This window comes from Thamnophis sirtalis, unplaced genomic scaffold, assembly GCF_051295495.1.
Source record: "Thamnophis sirtalis isolate CommonGarterSnake01/CBP01778 unplaced genomic scaffold, rThaSir2_p1.2 scaffold_1, whole genome shotgun sequence".
In the NCBI taxonomy this organism is placed as follows: Eukaryota; Metazoa; Chordata; class Lepidosauria; order Squamata; family Natricidae; genus Thamnophis; species Thamnophis sirtalis.
In genome coordinates this window covers 43,590,599-43,608,866 of record NW_028261381.1, presented here as the reverse complement: position 1 = coordinate 43,608,866, position 18,268 = coordinate 43,590,599, and the positions used below count along the sequence as shown (strand labels likewise).

General features: G+C 39.6%; 1 protein-coding gene and 1 long non-coding RNA gene across 3 annotated transcripts in view; one reads left to right on the top strand and one right to left on the bottom strand.

The window, feature by feature from the left end:
• Positions 1–98: 98 nt before the first annotated feature.
• Positions 99–18,010, top strand: LOC148049386 (uncharacterized). Of its 2 annotated transcripts, none has more exons than XR_015696085.1 (2): positions 99–183; positions 17,439–18,010. It is a non-coding gene; the product is annotated as an uncharacterized LOC148049386 (long non-coding RNA). The 2 variants fall into 2 exon arrangements; XR_015696087.1 differs by lacking the exon at positions 99–183 and adding an exon at positions 16,723–16,807.
• DARS1 (aspartyl-tRNA synthetase 1) overlaps positions 10,816–18,268 on the bottom strand; it is a 52,234-nt gene continuing 44,781 nt past the window's right edge. The window contains exons 11-16 of the mRNA XM_014055043.2: positions 17,549–17,695; positions 16,708–16,750; positions 16,412–16,492; positions 13,339–13,450; positions 12,007–12,078; positions 10,816–11,340 (exon numbers count right to left, since the gene is read on the bottom strand). Coding sequence (XP_013910518.1) covers positions 11,249–11,340; positions 12,007–12,078; positions 13,339–13,450; positions 16,412–16,492; positions 16,708–16,750; positions 17,549–17,695 — 547 coding nt within the window. The 3' untranslated portion in view covers positions 10,816–11,248. The remainder of the gene's footprint in view (positions 11,341–12,006; positions 12,079–13,338; positions 13,451–16,411; positions 16,493–16,707; positions 16,751–17,548; positions 17,696–18,268) is intronic.

The following is an 18,268-nucleotide window of genomic DNA, read 5'->3' as shown; positions in this document are numbered from 1 at the left end:
TCTTCTTTTCCTCATAAGTGTTCGATTAAACTCGATTAAACCCAGCATGTCTTTTATTTTAAAGAATCAAATCTCAAATAACTTAGATGCATATAATTATAGAGCCAGACGTCGCAGAATACGGATGACTTAGTTGACAACAAAGAAGGAATGTTTTCTGCGTATCTTGTCTGGGGTTTCCAGGTAGTTACTGCAGTTCTAATGTTTTACATTACCACTTTACTAATTTTTTGCTAACTTGGAGATTTGGAATTTGGGGGTTTCATTTTGATCTTTTGTTAACCCTCAGCATTTTTTAAAAAAGATTTTTTTAAAAAGTTGATGGATACGTTGCAGATGGATTCAGATCTACTGTCTTATCTCAGAGAATGAAAACATGACAACCTAAGACAGGTAGTCCTCGTCTTATCACAATTGAGCCCAAAATTTATGTTGTTAAGTGAGATTTTTGTTAAGTGGATTTTCCCCCATTTTATGACCTTTGTATTCACAGTTGTTAAGTGAATCATTGCAGTTAAGTTAGTAACCCAGTTGTTAAGTGAATCTGGCTTTCTCCTTGACTTTGCTTGTCAGAAGGTTGCAAAAACTGTTCACATGATCTTGGGACACAACAATTGTCACAAATTTGAACTAGTTGCCAAGCATCCAAATTTTGATCATGTGACCACAGCGATAGTGCAATGGTCATAACTGAAAAATGGCCATGTCACTTTTTCCAATAACAAACACTTGTAAGTTAAGATCCACCTGTATAACATTTGTAATTGGAACAAATAGAAAACAAATAGATTTCATAGTAAACAAACAGTTTAAAATGTCTGAGTAAGTTTTCATCTGGTTTCAAAATGATAGCAAGATAGCAGTGTTTAGAGTTTAGAATTTTATTTCATTTGTATGCCGCCCTTTTCCCTAAGGGGACTCAGGGCGGCTCACAACTCAAAAAGGGAAGGGGGGGAGACAAACAATTTAACAAGAACACAAAACTATACATAGTTAAAAAGCACAACAATCATACCATTCGAAATAGGGGCAGCGAATCTTTAGCCCCAGGCCTGTCGGAATAGCCAGGTTTTAAGGGCTATGCGGAAGGCCTGGAGGGTGGTGAGGGTACGAATCTCCACGGGGAGTTCGTTCCAGAGGGTCGGAGCAGCCACAGAGAAGGCTCTCCTCCAGGTAGTCGCCAGTCGACACTGGCCGGCGGATGGAATTCGGAGGAGGCCTAGTCTGTGGGATCTAATTGGTCTAGTGGAGGTAATTGGCAGTAGGCGGTCTCTCAAGTACCCAGGTCCAATACCATGAAGGGCTTTATAAGTGACGACTAGCGCCTTGAAGCATATCCGGAGACCAATAGGCAGCCAGTGCAGCTCGCGGAGGATAGGTGTTATGTGGGTGAACCGAGGTGCACCCACAATCGCTCGCGCAGCTGCATTCTGGACAAGCTGAAGTCGCCGAATACTCTTCAAGGGCTGCCCCATGTAGAGCACGTTGCAGTAGTCCAGTCTGGAGGTCACAAGGGCGCGAGTGACTGTTGTGAGAGCCTCCCGGTTCAGGTAGGGACGCAACTGGTGCACCAGGCGAACCTGGGCAAATGCCCCCCTGGTCACAGCTGACAAGTGGTGTTCAAAAGTCAGCTGTGGGTCCAGGAGGACTCCCAAGTTGCGGACCCTGTCTGAGGGGCGTACTGTTTGACCCCCCCAGCCTGAGAGATGGAACACTTAGCCAATTAGTAGGAGGGAAGCACAGCAGCCACACGGTCTTATCTGGATTGAGTACAAGCTTGTTAACCCCCATCCAGTCCCTAACAGCCTCGAGGCCCTGGCACATCACGTCAATCGCTTCATTGAGTTGGCACGGGGCAGACAGATACAGCTGCGTATCGTCCGCATACTGGTGGTATTTTATCCCGTGCCGTCGAATGATCTCACCCAGCGGTTTCATATAGATATTAAATAGGAGGGGGGACAGGACCGAACCCTGCGGCACCCCAAACGTTAGGGGCCTAGGGGTCGATCTCTGCCCTCCGACCAACATCGACTGCGACCTGTCCGAGAGGTAAGAAGAGAACCACCGTAGAACAGTGCCTCCCACCCCCACCTCCCGCAGTCGTCTCAGAAGGATACCATGGTCGATGGTATCGAAAGCCGCAGAGAGGTCAAGGAGCACTAGGATGGAGGCATGACCTCCATCCCTGGCTCTCCAGAGATCATCGATCAATGCGACCAAAGCGGTTTCCGTGCTGTAGCCAGGCCTAAAACCCGACTGGAAGGGATCTAGATAATCGGTTTCCTCCAAGGACCGCTGGAGCTGAAAGGCTACCACCTTCTCAACAACCTTCCCCACAAAGGGGAGGTTGGAGACTGGACGATAGTTGTTTAGGATGGCTGGATCCAAAGATGGCTTCTTCAGGAGGGGTCTCACCACCGCTGCCTTTAGTGCGGGGGGAAAGACCCCTTCCCGAAGGGAGGCGGCAACGACCGCCTGGATCCAGCCCCGTGTCACCTCCCTGCTGTTAGCAACCAGCCAGGAGGGGCACGGGTCCAGTACACATGTGGAGGCACTTACAGCTCCCATGGCCTTGTCCACGTCCTCAGGGGTAACAGCTTGAAAATCAATCCAGTGATGTCCTACCAGATTATCCCCTGGTGCCTCAGCTGGTTCTGCGGAATTGGAGTCCAGGTCCGCCCGAAGCCAAGCAACTTTATCCGTGAGGAATTGGACGTAGTCCTCAGCTCTGCCTTGCAAAGGATCGCTCGTATCCCTCCTATTTAGGAGGGAACGGGTTATCCTGAACAAGGCGGCTGGGCGCGACTCAGCGGAAGCAATCAGAGAGGCAATGTATGTTCTTTTTGTCGTCCTAATTGCCCGGATGTAAGCTCTGATGCTGGATGTTAGAAGTGCTCGGTCTGACTCGGACTTACTGGATCTCCATCGTTGCTCTAGGCGTCTCTTTCGGCGCCTCATCTCCCGGAGTTCCTCAGTAAACCAAGGGGCCCTCCTGGATCCACTGCCTCAGATCAGCCGTAAAGGCGCAATCCGGTTAAGAGCCTCTGTCGCTGCTGAGTTCCAGGCAGCAACCAGAGTCTCCGCCGGACTGCGGACGAGGGTATCAGGAATAACTCCAAGCTCTGTCTGAAAGCCCAACGGGTCCATAAGTCGCCTGGGGTGGAACCACCTAATCGGTTCCTCCTCCCTACAGTGGGGGTTTGGTCTCCGAAAGTCAAGCCTCAGTAGGTAGTGGTCCGACCATGACAGGGGTAAGATCTCGCTACCCCTCAGACCAAGATCACAACTCCACTGCTCCGAGAGAAATACGAGGTCGAGCATGTGACCCGCCGAGTGAGTTGGGCCCCGGATTACTTGGGTCAAGCCCATGGCTGTCATGGAAGCCATGAACTCCTGCGCTCCATCAGAGTGTTCGCCGAGCAAAGGCAAGTTGAAATCCCCCAGAACCATAAGCCTGGGAAACTCAATTGCCAGCTCGGCTACCAACTCGAGGAGCGAGGGGAGGGCTGCCGCAACGCTGTTGGGAGGCAGGTACGTTAACAGCAGGCCCACTTGACCCTTGAGGTCCAACTTCACCAGCAGGGACTCACACCCGACAAGCTCCGGAGCAGGGATCCTACGAGGTACTAGAGACTCTCGGATAACAATGGCCACACCCCCACCCCTTTCCTTGAGTCGCGGCTAATGAAGCACCTGAAAACCGTCTGGGCACATTTCTACGAGGGGGACTCCTCCCTCCGGGCCCAGCCAGGTTTCAGTAATACATGCCAGGTCTGCCCTCTCGTCTAAAATTAAGTCCCGAACGAGGGGAGCCTTATGAACTACAGACCTGGCATTTAGCGACAGCAGCCTGAGACCAGGGTCCTGATTACTCGCGCCATCTGGCCTTGGAGTGGGACTCATAGGGCCGGAAGGGGGGGATCTCTGTGACGTAGCGAGCCCTCCTTCCCCGGTAATGGCCCGCCCTAAAGTCCCCGCCATATCTGCCCCTCCCTGTTAAGACCGTAATGCTCCGGCCCACTCCCGTGTCCGTGGTCCCTCTACCCACCCCGATAGCCCCCGCGTTTCCCGACAGGTCCATCGAATCAATCATCCTCCCACACAAACACGGCCACTCATCCATACATTCCCCACATAGGTCAGTTAAAACACAAAAAATACAACAATAATGAATTTAAAAAGTGGGTACAGTCATCAATCAGGCATACCAGTGTTGGTGGTGGTTGAATTACCAGAAATGATGTAGTTGTCCTGTCTTTGCCATGATTAAACTGGTCTTGATTTTCTATATATGGTTTTCTGCTTTTGTACAAGGCTCCATAAGTAAACTATAAATCATGAGAACTGAGTTTACACAACATGGTACTGTGCAGTAAAACATAACATTTGAATGTTTCTGAGCAAAGAACCCAAATAGAATTGTTCCAGTATTTTTTTTCCTGACACCAATAAGTTTCGTCTCCTGAATTTGTTCATCTTCTGATTTACAATATATATATTATCCCAGATCAAACCTTCTGAATATTTGGACTTGATCAAAATATCATCTGAAAAGTTGGCAATAATCAATTAAATTTATATGCTTTTCATCTCACCAATGAAAAGCATATAAATTTAATCTCACTGGTGACTCTGGCCTTTTGCCAGACTTCCTTTATCAGTTTAAATTGGATTTCCCCGTTAAGCTTTTGAATGTCAATTTTTATATTTTTTCACCATTTTGTTTTAGTAGATATATTTATTAGTGCAAGTTAAGTATATTATTTTGAACTGGAGAATTGGTAAAAGAGAAAAGTCAAAAAAGCAAGACATAGAATAATTGACAGTAATTTCCTGTTGAAGCTGGATTAAAAGCTGTCAGAGCTGCACAACTAATGAGTTTATCCTTGAAGATGAGGATGGATGTACAGCAAGGGACATCCACTCAGATAGGGAATATGCTGAGGCTGCAATGGGAGCAATAAATTGGTAGCTAAATGGAGCAAAGTATTATTTAAAGCCATAAGCAAGGGGTAAATGAGCAGAAAAAGCCCTTGATATTGCAATTATTTTAAAAATCTGTACTTTGCTGCCACTATCTTTCACTCTTGTTATCTCTCCTTTGCTGCAAAATGAAGATAAAGTAGTTTAAGGGATGTAAATCAGCTGTACTTTGATATGTTACTCCTTTGATATGGAAGTATCATCTCCTTTAGGAGACTGAAATCATCATAGGAGTCGTTATCAGCAAAATTAAAAAATGATAACTACCATAGATATGCCTGGCATTGATCTGGAGCCTGTGATTTATTATACACAGTCCATTTGTTTATGTAAGAGCTGCCCATAGGTTCAAGGGGACAACTGAAAAACATTAAAATGTCTTCCATAGAACAGCCGGCACCATGTTTTCCAGAAAATACAGTTTTGTTGGTTTACATGCAAGACCAAAGTCTTTCCCTTTACTAAATGTCTATGGCAAGTCTCACTCATCTAGATCATAGTTGTCCCAAAGGTGCTTTTTAAAGAGGCAACTGGGCTTTCTTGTTTTTCTTTGAAAACATTTTCCTTCTCATCCAAGAAGCTTCATCAGCTCTGACTGGATAGAGAGGAATGGAAGGACCTCAAGTTTGAAAGAGGGTCAAAGAGGCCATCCATGTCAAAATTGCACAGCCCTCTCAACAGAGGGGGAGGGATATGGCATCATTTATTTCCAATCTACAACACAGTCCTTTCAGCAGTTCCAAGAAGGCTTCACACCCATTTGCACTACTCAAGTGATCCTGAGGACACAGATAAAAACTCCAGGTGGCCTTAATGACTCGCTAAAAGAATGCAAATGACCAGCTATCTGCAAGGAGTATAAATCTTTCCATTCCCCTCCATGCAATCAGAGCTGAAGAAGCTTCTTGGATGAGAAGTGAAATGTCCAAAGAAAAACAAGGAAGTCTAGTTGCCTCTTGAAAAAGCACCTTTGGGTATTTCCCTTTACTAAATTCTAATACAGGTACCAGTCCATGTGGGAAAACTAAAGGCCATTAGATAGGTTTTTAAAACAGCAAATTCAGCAGCCTCTGCATAGCTTTGCACTTTGCCATGTCTTTAGATATCTTAATTACAACTTTGAATTATGCTCAGGGACCGAATGGGGGCCAATTAAGCTGCTGCATTTAGCAAACAATTAGCACACTCAGATTAACAGGCCCTGCTTTGGCTCCAGCATTCTGGAACTGTTTAAGCTGTCTAAGCCTTTTAAAAAGGCACCTTTGTGGGGGGAAAAAACTATCCACAATTGATGAAATGGTGTGTAAACAAGGAGCATGGCCTCTCCAGGAACTGTTACAGTCAGTACATTGCTTTTTACTGAATCTGGAGTATTCCCAAATTGCAGACCTGGGTGTTTTGTGGGTAGAAAGTCCTGGGTTTAACCCCCCTGGCATCTCCAGGGATGGCAGGCAAAATTGTGGTCAATTGTAACCAGTATTGACCATGATAGTCTAAATGGGCCTTTTTCAAACTGGCTTCCAGAACCATAGCTTCAAAGACATGAATGGATTCCACAAGAGATTAAGGGTGGGAGGCAGAGGGAGGATGGGAAAGCCCAATATTCTTGGCAAAGCTTTATGGGGGGGGGGGAGTCACCTTCAAATGCACTGAATCATCTGTTCTTACCGTGTTATAGTTCCTCTCATTGGCTGGACATCACCAGAATTTGCAACTATGCTCCATGCATGGGGTAGCTAACTGCTATTCCCTCACAATGTGCACCCAGACAAAATCTGATTCCCTGTCTACCCCCAAACTCTGGCAAACTTTTCTAATTCTGCAAGAGTGATTCCCTATGGCAGAATATGCATTTGTCCATCCCCAAAAGTTCCAGCCAAAGGCAGCATCATATGCATAACTACTTAGGAGTACATACCATTGAGCTGTGTGGCAATTAATCAAGAAACACAGTTGCACCATTCATCTGGACAGTTGGCCACCCTAGTTGCATTCCTTCTCTCCTCCTTTTGTACTGTGGACCAGAGTTGCCTTATCGGGGAAATGGGTGGCATATAAATGTGATACATAAATAAAATTTGTTTCCTTTTGTGCCATGACAGTGCCACCTAGAAACTCTGGAGATGGCAATTGAAGTTCCAAAGGCATAGAGCAGGATTTTTCAAATTGTTTGATGGGGTGCTGTGAGGAATTAGAAAGTACCATAATTCATTCTAACACAGCTAATTTGCTATTATTGTGCTGTCTCTTGAATAGAGATTCTGATTTTTTTTTAAACTAACAAATTGCTTAAACTGAACATTTTGAAAATCTCAGGTCTGGATGGTCTCAGCTGCCTATGTTCCCAATATCAAACCTGCCCCATATTACTAGTTGCAAATATTCAGGAAATTATGAAAACTGCATTTAGAAACTAACTTTTCAAAATCTCATTTAGGTGCTGCTTTAGGTAGAATTATGTTGTCGACATCACAGACGAGTCAACAAATTTGCCTTACAAACTTGCTATGTTTACGATAAATCTTTAAACATATTTTCTATTGGGATTAGTGCCTGTAACAGTTTTTTTTTTGCTTATTTTGAGAAAAAGTTGCAGAATGATTAAGTATGTACAGCGTGTTCCAATATAGGATGTTTGCATGACATGCTTAGGTGAGCCTGCCCCGGTCCATGGGTACGTGATTTCCCAAGTGATCTAGCCCTAAACAGATGCTCAGAGGACTGCTTACTGGAGTGCAGCTATCTTGGCTAGTGTCCAAGCCATCTTTGCAGGGTTAAGCAGTTTTGCAGTAAAAATGGTAAAACCCAGGGTGTTCTAATCAGCGTTAGTACTAGTTTTACCATTCCTTTCCCCAAACTGCGTTACCTGTTTCACTTACTCAGCACTTGCAAAGGAATGGAAGAAAAAGCCGAGCATGGCTAGAATAGTCCCATTAAGTAGTTGTTCTAGCTTCCAATTTTTCTGTTTAGAAGCTGAAAGACAGTAATCCCAGATTTCTTTTCTGAATTTGAAAGAAAACTGTTCCCAGGATGACAAATTACCAATAACAAACCTCAGATACTAACTGTGGTCAAGATATCCTGCTTTTGGCAATTTCTTCTCAGGTTCCAGGGCCACCCAGTGAATTTAGTCTTATGTATTACAGAAGCACTCCATAAAATAGAAACGATGTGTTTGAGATTTCAATCTCAGGTACACGGAGATAGATCTACACATGCTATTATCTAACCTTTACTTGAACATATCCAGTGGAGTTGATCTTTCTGGGTAATTGGATCCACCGTTGAATTGCTCTTTTGGCAATTTTTATTCTAATGTTCAATTGGAATCTGCCTTTTTGTAACTTAAATCCATTATTCATGCAATCTAGAATGAGGAAGGTCTTGATTTACTACTTCAGTTTTCTTAGCAAGACTTCAGTAGTGACTTGCCATTACCTTCTTATCAGGGATAAGAAAGAGTGTTTGTCCCACAGTCACCAAGGCAGCACTAGAATGCAGTATCCTAGTTTCTAGCTGTATGCCTTAACCACTAGACCAAACTGGCTCTCATGAATTTATTTCCATTTGACAGCTTCTGAGATGTGAAGATTCATGTGCTTCAGCCTTTGCTCAAAACAAAACATACCCAGCTCCATCAGCCTCTCTTTGTAGGATCTCATTTCTAATCTCATTTTTTGTTGTTGCTCTTCCCTCAATCCTTCTTATTGCATTATTCCCAGAATTGGGACCTAACCAAGGCCACAAGGAACACATGAACTAGTTCCAAGATTTTAAAAGTACATTTACATTGATTAAACCTAAAATTACATTTGTTCTTCTTATAGTTGTGTTGTGCTTCTGGCTCTATCAATTTGTAATTTATACTAACAATCCATGCAAGCACCGAAAATACTAAGATGGGGCCCTATCCAAATAACACAAGGTCCAATCGTAGCACCCATGAAAGAAACAAAAACTATTATCAGCTCCTTCACCAGTCATAATCATTAACCCACAATCAACTTTGAAGATCTTCCGTCCCCCCTCTTGCCATGTTATAAATGCATTTTTTTTGTTTTTTAAGTGGAAAACATTGCAATTGTCTTTTGGTTACTTTCAGACCATTTCTGTAACCTGCTGAAATCTTCTGAAGTATATCGATCCCATCCAATTTAATTGAAATTTTGATAAGCACTCCCTAAACCTCTGCATCCACTGATAAAAGTACTAGAATAGAGGATGAAGGGTTGATATTTTTTTAAAAAAAGTACCCTACTTGATACCTCTTTTTGATTCGGTGAGGAATTAGTCAAAAAGTAAGATTGAGAAAAGAAGTTTATCCACAAATATTAGATGTAATTGGGGAAAGGTAAATTGTATTTGATTCTAATTGGATTAACTGAATGTAAGATTACTAGGAATAAATCTGAGATAAATTATTATTTTTATATTCCACTTAGTAACATAAACACAGATAGGGAAGCAAGCATTTACAGATAGTCCTCATTTAGTGACTTATTTATTGACAATTTTTAGTGGACAAAAAATGATCAAGCTGGGCATATACAGTCCAACCCTGGCAACCCTGATTTTTTTTGGAAAGGTCAGAGAAGAGCAACAAAAATGATTAGGGTCTTAGAAGCTATAACATACAAAGAACGATTGCAGGAACAGGGCATACCGAGCAGGGTGGGATTCAATTTTTTTTTACTACTGGTTCTATGGGCTTGGTAGGTGTGGCAAGGGAAGGATACTGTAATATCTCCATTCCCTCCCTACTCTACAAAATCCCCATTTCCTCCTGATCAGCTGGGATTCGGGAGGCAGAGAATAGATGGAGCCAGTCAGAAGTGGTATTTACCGGTTCTCCGAACTACTCAAAATTTCCACTATTGGTTCTCCAGAACTGGTCAGAACCTGCTGAATACCATCTCTGATACCTAGTCTAGTGAAAAGGACCAGGAGTGACCTGATAGCAGTCTTCCAATACTTGAACGGCTGCCACTAGGAAGCGGGGCTCCACTTATTTACCAACGCACCTGAAGGCAAGACAAACAATAATGGATTGAAACTAATCAAGGAGAGAAGTAATCTAGAACGAATGAGAAAATCTTAACAATAAGAGAACAATAAACCAGTGGAACAAATTGCTTTTGGAAGCTGTGGGTGCCCCATCACTGGAGGCTTTTAAGAAGAGACTGGACGGACATTTGTCAGAAATAGTACAGGTCTTCTGTGTGAGCAGGGACTAGAATCTAGATGACCTTCAAGGTCCCTTCCAAATCTGTTACTGTTTTACTGACATTTGCAGGTAGTAAGATTGTAAACACAGTCACAATTTCACTCAGCAACCACTTCAGTTAATGACCATGTTCCTGGTCCCATCTGTGGTTGCTATATGAGGACTATCTGTATATGTTCGTGTGTATGTATAGAACTGGTCTACTAAACAAAATTAACTTGCTTGGTTAAGTTCACAGGTCTTAATATTTGAAGTCATGTGTTTTTTAAAACTTTCATTTCATCATAGATTTATTACAATTTATTTAACTCAGTATCAATAGTGAGTTGCTCCCACCTGTACCATCAAATCTATTCCAGGATCCTTTGGAAAAATCTAGGGATGCACAAAATAGTTGGGGAAGCAAGTAGAAGTTCTAATGTACAAGAATAAGTCTGATTGTGTACTGCTAGATTTAGCTTTAAACAGACATTTTATAAGTACATTTTTGCAATAGAAGTATTAATTCGTGGCAATGCCCTATGTAAATAAAGCTGGCATAATTTTAGCATGAGGTACTATTTCAGAATATATTTCTCCTACAAAATGAAAAAATTGACACATAGAATTGTTAGAAGTTTTATTGCAATCTTTTTCATTTTAGTAAGATGAAACTGTTCACTCTTTCCAGTTGCTTCTCAAGAAAATTCTTGCTCAATTTACTTTCCGCACTGTATTGACAAAAATCTAATCTGAGATTTTATTACCTTGCTGTCATATGTTGAAACAAACTATGCAAAACTATGAATTTTATTAAAATTTGAGGCTTTTTTTTAGAAATTTGCTTACCTACAAGGCAATACTGTAGTGCTTTGATTTATTATTGTCTTAAAAAGTTATGACATTTTCTGTAGCACTCCAGATCAGTTAAAGTAGCTGAATTTAAACATTAGTAATGAGTTGAATGAATATTATTGTGGCACTTGAGTAGATGAGATATCCTCCCACTGCATATTGATTTATGCTGGATTGTTGGAAGCAACATTAGTTGTAGTCTTCTTAAGGTGTGAGACGCTTTGGATCACGGGGAAACATGGACGTCTGCCGGACATTGCTCAACCCAAGATACAACATGGTGACTCTTTCCAAGCCTGTCAAAATTAAATCCAATCTAATTATATGTACAACATATATTGAACTATTCACAAACGAGAACAAACTTGCTGGGATATTTGTGATAAACCAAAGTCAGTACCAAATAGTTTTCTCCAGCTGTCACTGCCAAGTGCAATCTAGCAAAGGTCTGAGACAAAAATCAGCAATAGTGGAATTGAAAGAGAATATTGGCAGGGTGATGCAGTGCTTTCTGTGACGTATTCAGATATACTTAGTCTTCCATACAATTGCAATTAAGGGAAAAACTGGATTACATTTTTTATAATATATAAAATTAATTTCATAGTAAAAAAAAGATGGTGGGTGGGATAATAGCAATTATTTTTATTACATTAGTAATATGAAACATAGAAATAGATCCCCAATCAAACAGCAATTGTTTCTTTCCCTCATTATTCTATGCCCTGCTAGATGAAATAGAAAGAGGAACATGGCAAATAAGTGTTATGATTTCTTTTGTGATTAAGGATCTTTCACTATCATTTCATTACTTCTTTGATAACTGGTTCATAAGAAAAAAAGAAAAGAAGATTTACAACATTAAAAAAAAAACTATCCTCAGAGATAAATGGACTGGAATTAAAATAATCTGAACAGAGACCAAAGTGAAAATATAATATCATGAATATAAACTACATTACCTATGCCGCCACCTGCATGGGGAGGTGCACCAAAACGAAATGAATCGATATAAGACTTAATTTTCTCTAAATCTGAAAAGGAAAAATTGTATTTCAGCTCAGCCAAATTCTAATTAGCATCATGGAAAAAGTATTCAATATAGAGGAGAGCACCAATATTAACCAATGTTTCAGCTCTTCACAACGTTCCAATACACGTTTTTGCATTAATTTAACATGACTATCCATTGTTAGACATCTATTTTGGTTTAGAGATTAAGGCATCAGGCTAGAAAGCTTTTAAGTTGTTAATGGACTTTTTCTGATTAGAAGTAAATGAAGAAGTTTTATTTGTTTATGTAAGAGATGAGACATGGGAAGAAAAGTGCTTTGTTGTAAGAGAAGATGAAAAGCTATTGACATTGTACTGATGAAGAGGGAACTTATTTATTTATCATTTTTTCTTTAACATATTTTCCTTTTTGCACTTTTTAAATTTTTTCTCATTTTACTCATAATTTTTCTTAGCTTGTATTAGTTTCTCATCTTTGTACACTTGCTATTTTGCTGCCAAAAGGCAAGGCAGTTTGGCTAATGTAGTAGTTTTTGTTTGAGTTGGCCAGAGATAGCTAGTGCTATGCACAATGGCCTTTTTCCTAGCCTTAAAATATATTGATTTTTAGCTGTCTAAAAGTAAGATATACATGGAATGCCTTGTAAAAGTCCAAAATGTACAGTACCCTCTCTCAGATTTTGTATTTTCCCTTTTCTCAACTAGTTTTAATAATGATTTTGTAATTACTTTTAATTATTTTCTGTAGGTATATTTACTATGTTAGCGAGCCAGATGGCCTGCCTACAGTATTGAGTAAATACGTAAGAAATTTATAAAATTTATTTTAAAAAAATTAAGAAAAATTCCACACAACAGCTTTTATTATTTGAAATGCTATGTACTTTTTACTTTCCATTAGACAATCAAATATTTGACTTTCTTTGCAGGGAAAAGGATATTCTAAGAGGCAACAATTATCTGTAAAAATTCCAACTCCACGCCCATTTGTCCTATTTTGAGTTCTAACCCTGTTCTATTTGTTATTTGACATGCTACTCAAATAATGATGCGGCCCAACTTTTAAAATACAGATAATATAAAAGTAAAAATTCTAGTTGTGTCAAATGAAGTCCACGCATGTTCAAATTGCTAAAGCTTGAGAAATCCTGAACTAAAAATACAGAATTATCTTTTTGCAGTCACAAGGATCCTATGAAAATAAGATATACCAGACTCCTCTAATAAAGGGGTACCTTTGTTAGAAATGATTTATTTAACTAATAGACCTTAGGAATTACCAATGCCATGATGTAAGGCTCTCTCAGTCAACAGCTCTGGATCATGAATTCTCTGTGCCCCAGACAGAATCTCTTCTCCTCTCATGAACATATCGTAGGAGTTGGAGGTTATCTGGGGAGGGGGGGAGGGAAGGGAATATGTGACTTAGTAACCAATACTTAAATATGCTTCAAAACTGCAATCTATAGAAAATAAATGACATAGGATAAAGGCACTGACCACAATGAGCAATGTAAGAGGAATATCTGCTAGGAGAAAAATGCTGCTTGAGGCAGCATCTGCCTGCTCCAACTATGATTGCATCCTGCCATCATGGTCTCCATGAGAAAGAACACTTTTCTCTTTCCCTTGTGTGCAGTTTTCAGAACTGCTGCTGTAGTATAACTATACTAAAATGGTGGTTATTTGTTTTGTTTCATTTCGTCTTTCTTTTCTGATCATAAGATTTATGTTTAGCCCGTAGGATTCTGACTAGAAAGAAAAGACTTTCATTCTTTAATTTTATTTCTTTCAGTTTTGAAAATACCACATATGAAGGAAAAAATAAAAACTCAATAGACTACTTTATTCTGTGAAGATTATCCGGAAACCAATCTATGTACCAGAGGCAGAGACAAGACCCTCTTCTTGTACTGAATTATTTCAAGTTCACGGAGGACATTCTTGGGTCCCTGTTTAACTTTTGAGGAAAAAGCTTTTTCTAAACCTCTTTTCCAAACAAGATGATGTAATTTTTAGCATCTAAAAGGTTCTGCCTGCTTAAATCAATGTACTCAGAAGCTATTGAATAAAACACAGCCTAGCACTGTATTTCTTACTAATACTACCACCCAGTGAGACTCAGTATGATCCTTTTTCTTGTACTATTTCTTCAAATTAATTTTAAAATTTAAAGTTAACATACCACAATTTTGTTATAGGTTCAAGAAAGCCAGGAGACAATTTTATATATAATATTGAGAAGATATACCACAGGGGTGTCAAACTCACAACACATCGCCACGTGATGTATCACAACTTTCCCCTTTTTGCTAAATTGGAGGTGGGGATGGCCAGCGTGTGACACTTCTGGTCTGTGGGCCGCGAGTTTGACACCCAATATACCATGATATACAGAAATTACCTCTTAATTTGCATAGCTGTACAAATAGCTGGAGGAGAAAAACAGATCATTCCAAATAGGTAAAATGATAGGGAAAATAGAAAATTTATTTACCCTTCTTTGGCAAGTGACTAATGTAAAATAAGGCCTTGTGGTTTCACCACTGCTTAAAATAAAAGTATTACAGCAGGTGGTATTACTTAGAAGACTTTAGCTCATCTCGGAAACTGGAGTACCTTGGTTACTATTCTTGTCTATAGGCAAGATTAGGCAGTTGAAAAAACATCCTGGAAAAAAATCCAATGGCAAACCAGCTATACAGAGCTATCATGAAAACAGCATAGGTATAATCACCAAGAATAGGAAATTAGAAAGAACCAAGACGCTAAGAAACATTTGATGGAAACTCAACTTCATATTGGGAGAGAGATGGATACTTTCTAAATTTGATTAAAAAAAACTAGCAAACAAACAAACCCTTTATAAAATTGTAAAATATGCATTTCCGGTTGCCAACTAAAAGCTGAATTCTAGTCAAATCATTTTTTTTACACTATCCATTTATCTAGTTAGAATTAAATACCATTGAATATAATAAACTCCCCCCCCCCGAGATCTATGCAAATTAATTTTTTAAAGTGTTTTAGGCATTTCCCCATTCTTTCAATTTTTTTGCCATTCTTTTTTTTGTGGATAATTGTCTATAGATAATTGTCATAACGCTCTCCCCAAAACAGGAAGGATAGCTGTAGTAATACCTATGACAGTGATGTCATAGGTATTTGTAGTGATTTTTGTCGTTGCATGCCGAAAGTGGTGTGTGTGCCCCCACACCCATAATGCAATGCGTGCATATACATGCGCGACACCCTGGCGACCTGTTTTGGCCCTAACAGGCCTACCTGCAGTCTCCTGGGACCAAAAACAGGGTGTGGGGGGAGTGCCCTTCTGCCCTTTCCCCCGTGCATGCGTGCACGTCTTCCGCATGCAGCCCACCTCTGTGTATGCATGGCAGAGACCTGAAAATCAGCTGGCTGGCAAGAGACACGCATGCATGCGTAATGAAACTGAGCTGGGGCAACAGCTTGCATGCCTTTAGAGAGGGCTCTGTGTGCCACCTGTGGCATGCATGCCATAGGTTCGCCATCACAGATCTATGAGATATAAGGGTTCTTTGGCATAATAGATTTTTCTTTCATCAGATATTTTTCACAGCTATTAGAAAGACAATTAGAAGGATTTTGCTTTGGACACTTAAAATCTGCTAAGAATTTCAAAACAGGATCAAAAGATTATTAAATGATGGTATCCATATCTCTTATAATTTATTAGGAGGAATTGAAGAAACTGGTTGGGCTATTATATATTATTCATTCAGACATATTTCAAAAGTAAATTATTTATTTTAAAATTTAATAAAGCAGCTGTAATAATTCCAAACAATATTACCATCAACCTGAAGCTACTAATAGCTCAAATAATATTTTATATTATACAAATTAAAACAGAACTTTTACTTGGCAAACAAGATAGAGATCACATATTTTCTACTCCTTTCAAACAGTATTTCTTTTGCACTGAACAAATGGTAGAGTTAACATTTTCAATCCTTTCCTACAATTATATTATCTCAACAATATCACACACTACAATGATTCTGTCATGGAGAAAATCTATCAATGTGATTGCTTGGAGTTGAAAAATGACTTGATGACACATAATCAATCGTTCAATCAATCAATTTGTAAGCAGGCAGGATGCACTGGAAAGCAAAGGAAAGAATCACAAGACAACTAATGACTGTATAATACAAAAATAGATGTTTTCATTTTGCGAATGACCCATATCAGATTGTGAACTTGCAGTATGTTTTTGGCACATTTGTGGCACAAATCCCACATCAGATTTGCAATGTGTTCATATTTGTCATTATTTTGCAGCATTTTTTCAATACTGAGAAACATACTTACAGGATTTGCTGGGTCAGGCATTGTGTAGAAAGGTCTTACAGCCAGTGGATATTTGTCAAGAATATAAAAGTCGGTGTCATACTGCAGATATTAATAAAATAATTTTTTAAAAGAAAAAGAAATGGTAGAAATTAATTAAAACCCTACAGTGAGATGAAACCTACTAAAGAAGAGTATACACCAATACTGTGATACACAAATCACAATTTTATGTGACAAGGTATAGTTATTTAAGCTTACATCAGAAAGAAACTCAAATGCTTTTTAAAAACAGATTTTTTTAAAAAAATTTTTACCTTTTCCTTCACCAGACGGCCCAAGAGCTTTTCACTTGGTGTACTGAAAATAAACAATCAGATGTAAACAACGTTGGCTTTTAGTAAGAATGTGTCTGAGGTATTACTGGATTTTCTATTGTGTGCCTTCCAAAAACATGTGAGATAAAATGTTTATGGTTAAAAAATGCCATTTAATGCAATTTACTAGCTCAACCATAGCAAACTGGGAATTAAATCTTGGATTCAGATTTTGTTGAAATAGGGCGTAGGCAACCTGACCAGTACGCTCACAGGTGTATTTCTTATAGCATACTAGATTCCTAGCTTGCTGATTTTTTAAAAAAATCTTTCTACAGCACTATTTTTTCCTGTTAAACTCCAGTCCAAGTATTAGCCACGTCAGGTCCTCTTGAACTCTTGAGCTGAGGTAAGATCAGCTATCTACTCAGAACATGTTTATACTTTAGAGTCAGGAAGAACTACCAGAGCTCCTCATAATTTGCAGAAGATAAACAGTAACATTTAGATAAATGGATTGCTTCTGAAAAGTTCAGTTTGGGATTGTTTATGTATGTTTTCTATAATTCATGGTTTGATTGATTCAGAAAGTCCTTTGGTAATTCCAAATTTGTTTTAAACTTATTTTCTGAAGATCTATCCATGTCTTGGGATGTGGAGATTGTATTGTTACAGGGGAATGATGTGTTATTTTATAGAGAGATTTAAATGTTTTTCTATTCTCTGCACAGATGAACAGCGGTAGCCAATTCCTAAATCCAGAAATAGCATCAGAGGATCCCAGGAACGGGTACCCTCTTGCCAATAGATGGCGCTCTTCCTTCTCCCTGGTAAAACGTACCTGAGGTCATCTTCATCACCCATCTCCACTCCAGCTTTCCGAAGCATAGCCAGGGCCTCCTGGTACTCCAACCTCAGTGTTGGCTCCAAGAACTTGAATGGCTCACATGGAAACTGTTTGCACACTGTCTGGATTTCAGTCTGAAACCTGTGTGTAAAGACAAAAGGCTTTTCAACATAGCCAAGCAGAAAACAAAGAAGTATTGCCTTTCATTACCACAAGAGTTCACTCTGTCACTGTAATATTTAAGGCTCAGTTTATTGCTTTCCTGCAAGGAAAAATAATGCCTTGAGATAAGGTGACCGACATTTACACTGTATATGTCAAAGCATTTACTGGGCAGTCTGATGTGCTAAATGACTAAGCAAGTTAAATTTTACAAAAATTATTCTCAATAAATTGAGCTTCAAGCAGTAATCTCTGAATAAAGGCTGCATAAACAAAAATAAATGAAGTAAACTACACCTCTGTTAATTCTTTTTTAATCCATACGCTAGAGACTATGGCTTTATATGCCATGGTTTTTTATTTCAAAAATTAAAATTTTCCAAGATGTGCTATAAAAATATAATGCTGAAGTAAAAGTCCAATAATTGCATTGAATAGGAAGAAATATATATAGGCTTTTAAATATTTTGTACTTAACCTTAGTTTGGAAACAAAGTGAAAACCATAGAACCTATTCTAGGCACCCAACAGCTGATGCCAGAATCACTTTGA